Source organism: Rana temporaria, chromosome 4, assembly GCF_905171775.1.
Source record: "Rana temporaria chromosome 4, aRanTem1.1, whole genome shotgun sequence".
Taxonomy (NCBI): Eukaryota; Metazoa; Chordata; class Amphibia; order Anura; family Ranidae; genus Rana; species Rana temporaria.
The window spans coordinates 204,351,283-204,358,213 of record NC_053492.1 but is presented as its reverse complement, the minus strand read 5'-3'; the positions used below and the strand labels follow the sequence as shown (position 1 = coordinate 204,358,213).

General features: G+C 44.3%; 1 protein-coding gene across 10 annotated transcripts in view; it reads left to right on the top strand.

Moving 5' to 3' along the window:
- The first annotated feature begins 297 nt into the window (after positions 1 to 297).
- The window catches only part of LRCH3 (leucine rich repeats and calponin homology domain containing 3), a 123,314-nt gene continuing 116,680 nt past the window's right edge, over positions 298 to 6,931 (top strand). For 3 of the 10 annotated variants that reach the window (XM_040349732.1, XM_040349727.1, XM_040349728.1), the window contains exon 1: positions 300 to 815. In XM_040349732.1, the coding sequence (XP_040205666.1) occupies positions 581 to 815 (235 nt within the window). In that variant the 5' untranslated portion in view covers positions 300 to 580. Of the gene's footprint in view, positions 816 to 6,931 lie in introns of all 10 variants that reach the window. The other 7 variants (XM_040349730.1, XM_040349725.1, XM_040349734.1 and 4 more) reach the window with 5 other exon arrangements.

The window sequence follows — 6,931 nt, the reverse complement described above, 5'->3', positions numbered from 1 at the left end:
AACAGCCCTGAACGAGTGAGTAAAAAAAAAAAAAACATTTTTTTTTTTTCCAAATGATGTTGCTGATGGATATTACTGTTGATTTCTGTAAAGTTTATTCTATGGGTGAAACTCCGCTTTAAATTTGAGTTTTTGTCAGGTTAAAGAATTTGACGGGTTGGATAATTTGACAGAACACCGGCCGCCCGGGGGCGCAGCTTCTCCGACTTCCCCATTATCACTCCGACTACATAAAACTCTAACGGCGTCACTTCCGGTCGCAGATGTCTCTAATGTCATGACAGCAATGTGGGCAGACCTCCCTACTGACATCACCGCTTATACTACGCATGCTCAGTCGCACATCCGGGCCTTAGGAAGGCTGTGGTGTGTTAGTGCTGCGGCCTGTGCTCTCCTCGCTGTCACCAATGAGTAATAGTTTCCCCCAATCTTCAGTAACCACAGCCACACATCTAGAGGGGAGGGGGGAGGCGGGCGCTGCTGGTTCTCCTTACAGACTGCGCTGCATACAAGCCGTCCCCGCCCCTGTCTGTGGCTTCCCGTCAGTGTGCTAACGCAGGCGCAGTTCAGAGTCGGTGTGATGGCGGCCGCGGTACTGGCCGAGAGTTCTGCCGTGCCCGGATACTCTGCGGCGGTGTTTAATGGACACGGTGTGCCTAGCGCCCCCAGTGCGGGCCCCGCTGCCTGGAACCGTTCCTTGGAGAGAGCTCTGGAGGAGGCGGCGGTCACCGGATCCCTGAACCTGAGCGGCAGGAAATTGAGAGAGTTTCCTCGGAGTGCCGTCCGCCAGGACCTCAGTGATACCACCCAGGCCGGTAAGGAGGTGACAAGGGGTGGGAGGTGACAGGGGTGTCCGCCCAGCTGTCACTGGAGGGAGAATGGACAGTCTTAGGCCCATACACTATACAATCTCTTCTAGGGCTCATTCACAGGGGCGCTTGTGTCGTGATTTTAGCACCCCCTTTAATGGGCGCACAGCGGCTGGGTGAAGTTGTGTACGCGCCGCCGCGACAATCTTACCCGTCTTATTTGGTGACCACTGCTACTGCCAACTGTCACTTGTTCCTGTGAATGGGGCTGCGTCACAATCAGGTGTAATATGCGCAGTTTCACCGGTGGTGCTGGTCAGGGAGGAAGTGACATCGCTTGCTAATCCCCCCTCTGAAATGTCATGAACTGTGCATCACTTTTCAGAGGGACAGCAAGGGCGGCTACAAAGTACAGTAAAACCTTGGTTTGAGAGCGTTTGTAAGACGAGCAGAATGTTTTTTTATAAACTTTTACTTGCTCTACAAGCGATGCCTTGCTCTACAAGCGATGCCTTGCTCTACAAGCGATGCCTTGCTCTACAAGCGATGCCTTGCTCTACAAGCGATGCCTTGCTCTACAAGCGATGTTTTGATATAAGAGTAGCGTCATGTCACAACTGAGTATAAAAGAGAAGAGAAGCGCCTCTAAGTGTAGCAATATGGTTACATCAAATGAAGGTACAACATTTAGCAACTTATTGCTACACTTAGAGGTGCCTCTCTTCTCTTTTATACTCTGTAAAAAAAATGCTTTGATATACAAGTGCTTTGGATTACAAGCATGTTTCTGGAACAAATTATGCTCTCAAACCAAGGTTTTACTTTTTGCCGACACCCGCAATCTCATAGGGACCAATGTATGTCCCTTTTTCATGCTTGTATGTGTGTTGGTGCTTTGAACTATGGAACATGTAGTCCTGGGGAGGGGAATCAAGATGGCTGTGAAATGAAGTAGAATTATTGGCTACCTGTAAATTCAAACTAGGAACATAGAGAAATTGGTTCTGAGGTCCCCAAACCAGAGAGCCTCTGGTTTGGGGACCTCAGAACCAATTTCTCTATATCTATATTCTGGATGATGGTACGACCCTTTTTTAAGTTTCTATTGATCCTTACCTTCAGAGATTATAATCCAAACCAGGAACCTGATGTAGTCTGTAAGATCCGAACCTACATACTGAAACTCTCCTATGAAGAAGACGGTTACAGATGAAACGTGTTAGCTTGTTGACAGTGTGTTTCAGTTTGTAGCCAATAAAGATTCCGATTTTACAGACTACAAGTTGCCATCTTGAACTTACTATGTTTTGATTGTCGGAGTGCGGGAGCACTAAAGCCAAAACGTCAGCCATCAGAAGCTGAACTTGCATTTGAGCTCGGGTATTTATCTGCTAGAATTCAAGGCTAAACCCAACTAGTCTTAAAAATGTCCCCTCTCCCTTTCCGAACACCTATGCGGACTTACCTGTGTAAGAAAGATGTATGTACTTATTTTCAGCTCTCTCCAGTCTGGTCACAAGATCCCCTGTGTCAGCCAGCAGCACTGACAATGGCTGGTAAAGCCTGGAGCTGTGATGTCACCCATAGGCTCCTATGGCCAATTTGTTGTTGGCACCTCCTCCTCTCCCCTGTAGCTGCCACTGACTGACACAGGGGAGCTGGATCTTGTCAGGCTGAAAATAGGTAAGTACATACAGTATTCTTACACAGGTTAGTCTGCATAGGTGTTAGCAGGGGTGAGAGGGTAGTTTTAAGACTTATGATTAGCCGGGTATTCTCCCTTATGTAATGTGTGCTCACTCCCTTACCTGATGTTTGGGATCGCTGCACATGCGTTACTGAAGCTGTGGCTATAATAAAATCAAAGTGTTTAATAAGAACTTTTATTTGTGTTGTGCTGAATTAATCTCTACCGATTTCTTTTAGTAAGTGGAAAATGAGAGAAACAATGTAAACAATAGCTTAGTAAGGGGATATCCATCGCTCTATCTATCCTATATTCTGCCAATGCATTCAAGTGTGTTTTAACACATAAGCGCACAAAGTACACTCCCTTTCGACATGATCTGGGTAAATGCATACAAATGTTAAAGAATTCAAAATATGTTCGATTCTGTACTGAGAAAAGGAGGCTGATAAGTGAAACGTATTGCATTCTTCAGAAGAAAAAAAAATCCTCACGTTTCTGCATTGTCTTTGTGTAGAACATCTGAAGCAGCTCAGTTTATACCCGTCCTGATTGGGGTCAGTTGTCATGTTTTGTTTCTTATAGACACGGTTTGATGTTCTTTTGGATGCAGTCAATGAGTGTTTTACAGAAAAACAGGTATATTTTGACCTAGTGTGATTATGTTGAATTGCCACAGTAGATGGGAATTTGTAATAAAACAGATACCCTTTGTGAGAAGTCAGTGACATAAGCAGAGATTCTCTGACCCCTGATGGTGCTGACTGCATTCTGCAATCTTAGATTTACTGTCGGCTTTGTGCTGTGAAGTCATAACTGACTAGATAGAAAGTAAACTGATGACTGCCCCAGCTTTGCATAGTTGGCAAACTTTAAACTTTCAAAGTGCTAGATCACTAAAAGATTCTGACCTGCTATCAGTTCCTCTGCTTGTGAATGAAGACTAACGCCGCGTACACACGATCGGAATTTCCAATGGAACTTTTCGTCGGAATTCCGATGAAGCTGACTTTTATCTGACTAAATGCAGACTGTCCAAAAGGCGGTGACATAAAACACGACGACAAGCCAAGAAAAATTAAGTTCAATGCTTCCGAGCATGCGTTGACTTGATTCTGAGCATGCATTGTTTTTTCTCTGGAGTTCCACACAGACAATCAAAATTTACTATCGTGTTTTTTTTTTTTTTTTTTATCGGAAACATTTAAAACATGTTCTATTTTTTGGGGGAAAAAAGTCAGATGGGGCCCACACACGATTGGTTTCTTCGATTTGAAAAAAGTCCATCAGACTTTTTTCATCTGAAACGATCGTGCGTGCACGGCATTGGTCTACTTTTTTTGCAATTGGTCTACTTTTTTGCAAAAATAATAGAAATAAAATAGAAAAATGCACCCACATTGCAGGGAAAAAAATATGTATTGATCTTTTTATGAAGGAGCCTGAAAAGCATTGCAACTACGAACAATGGATTGTGGGTGCATTGCACAGACTTATGTAGACCCTTTGGTTACCTGGCTACTGGGGGGCAAACGGGTATTACATGATATGAAAGGTGGAGCTACCCTTTGATGGAATTTTGTACTGTGTCCACTCTAAAGCAGGAAGGATAAAGGGGCATATTTGCTTCAGTTGTTCAGGAACTACAATTCCCTTCATGCCTAGTCATGTCTGTGAATGTCAGAGTTTTACAATGCCTCATGGGACTTGTAGTTCCGCAAAAGCTGGAGGGCCGTAGTTTGGAGATCCCTGCTCTTAAGAAAACCTGTCACTCACAGGTAAATATCTGCATGCACCCAGAGGTGCACCTACCTGACACAGATTTCATTACCGCCTGCCTTGTCGAATGTTGAGGTGTTCTGACAGAAAAATCGTCGGCACTTCCCAACCATGTACATTCCTCTTGACCAGTGAGGCAACCCATACTTGTGATGAGAAAATAGGAATGTTGAGGGGCAAGTTCTGACACTACCTTGGATGTGCCTGTACTTTTTACCTGTCAATTTGATTTCTTAAAGTCACACTCTTTAAAGGAAAACTTCCCTTTTTAACCACTTGCTTACTGGGCACATATACCCCCCTCCTGCCCAGGTAAACAAACAAAATTGACGTCCTTTTTTCCGCACAAATAGAGCATTCTTTTGGTGGTATTTGATCACCTCTGTGGTTTTTATTTTTTGCACTATAAACAAAAAAAGAGCAACAATTTTGAAAAAAAAATCAATATGTTTTACTTGTTGCTATAATAAATAGCCCATTTTTTTTAAAAAAAAAAATTTTTCTCCGTCTAGGCCGATACGTATTCTTCATATTTTTGGTAAAAAATAAAAAAATCGCAATAAGCGACTGGTTTGCGCAAAAGTTACAGTGCCTACAAAATAGGGGACAGAATTATAATTTTTTTTTTTACTAGTAATGGCAGCGATCTGCCATTTTTATTGGGACTGCGACATTATGGCGGACACATTGGACACCTTTGACACATTTTTGGCACCATTCACATTTATACTGCAATCAGTGCTATAAATATGCGCTAATTACTGTATAAATGTGACTGGCAGGGAAGGGGTTGACACTAGGGGGCGAGCAAGGGGTTAAATATGTACCCTGCATAGTGTTTCTGACTGGGGGAGGTGACCGATCTGTGTCCCTATGTACAAGGGACAAAGATCTCTTCTCTCCCTGACAGGACGTGGATCTGTGTGTTTACACACACAGATCCACGTCCTTGTCTGTGTAACCGCCGATCGCGGGTGCCTGGCGGACATCGCGGCCGCCAGGCACGCTAATCGGCATCTCAGTGATGCGGCGGGCTAGCGCACGCCCCTAGTGGCTGGAGGCCGTATATAGACAGCCTCCCGGCAATTGGGATCCACACTGCGACCGTAGAAAGTCGTACGGCCGACAGCAAGTGGTTAAAGAACAAAAAATATATATCGGTCCTAAGATGCACTGGTTGCATTTTTTCTTTATTTAGCCTCCCCCCCCCCCCCTCCACTTAATTTCATCTTGTGATCCTGCTAGTAACAACGTTGAGGCAGGAGCAGCACTTGCCCTGGGTGCTGTGGTAGGGGGATGCAGTTGGGAGAGGAGCCTCTCTTCACTCTGTGTCACCCTGGCCATGTCCTGTACTCTGCAGGACCAGGCTGTCAAAGTGACAGCTCACGTTTGCGTTTGACACTGGGATAGCAGCTGTCAGTGATGGCAGAGCTCGGCTGATCACTCCAAGTCACTCTCCTTCATTCTAATATGCAGAACTGGGCTTCAGTGTGATGGTATAGTTCTGCTTTTTATTAGTTATGACTTATTGCTGCATTTGTAGCCTTCATTTCATAATTTAGTGTTGTGTGTATTGTAAAAATAAAATACAAGTTTAACCCCCTGCAAACTTTTTTACCCCTAAAAGGTAAAAGTTTTTTTCACCTTTAATGCATTCTATGCATTAAGGTGAAAAAAACTCAGAGAATACTGGCCCCCCCCCCCCCCCCCCCCCCATTTACTTACCTGACCGCTCGAAAGTCCTGCGTTGGGATCTTGGCCAGCTTCCTGGCTCATCATTGGTCGATTGAAGCACCGCAGCCATTGGCTCACGCTGCTGTCAATCACAGCCATTGACGAGGTGCGCCAGAGGGCGGGGGCGAGTGATACTATTGGCGGCTATAGCCGTCGGCTGTATCACAGGAGCGCGCCCGCAAGGACTCCACACCATGCGAGCTCTCTCGCATAAATGTGTGAAGTTCTTGTGGGAAGGACCGAGACAGCCGCTGAGGGACCCCAGAAGACGTGGATCGGGGCCATTCTGTGCAAAACGAACTGCACAGTAGAGGTAAGTATAACATGTTTATTTTTTTATATTTATTTTTCCCCTTTACAAACCCTTTTAAGGAAGTATGAACTAAGACCACTTAAAAATATTGTGTTGGTATCCACACCTCCCTGAACAAGCAATGAAACACCTTCTAGTGGTACTCTTTACCATTCAGCCTATAAGTAAACCTTCATGGAAGTATTGCAGTTTTATCTTTCTGCTGCTCAGATTGTTGGCAAAAAGCAGGCTATCCGCTGGGAATTTCAGAGATCCCACACTTGCGTTGTATATGTGTTGCTTAGTTTGTTGGGGAAAAGCTCCAAGTCCTACAGGGTCTATGGAGGGTGTAATGGGCTGCAGCATCACTTTGAGGAAAGCAAAGGAGAATAGGGAGGCTTTGCAGACATGGTCGGCGTGCATCTTTCTAAAGTTGGTTATGTGAGTTTGAGTTGACCTTACGTGTGCTGTTTTTGTGGAGGTGGTTGTTTTATAAAAAAGAAAAGTATTTGTGTGTATGTATGTATGTAATGTGTGTATGTGTGTATGTATGTATGTATATGTATGTGTGTATATATATATATATATATATATATATATATATATATATATATATATAATTAGGGCTGT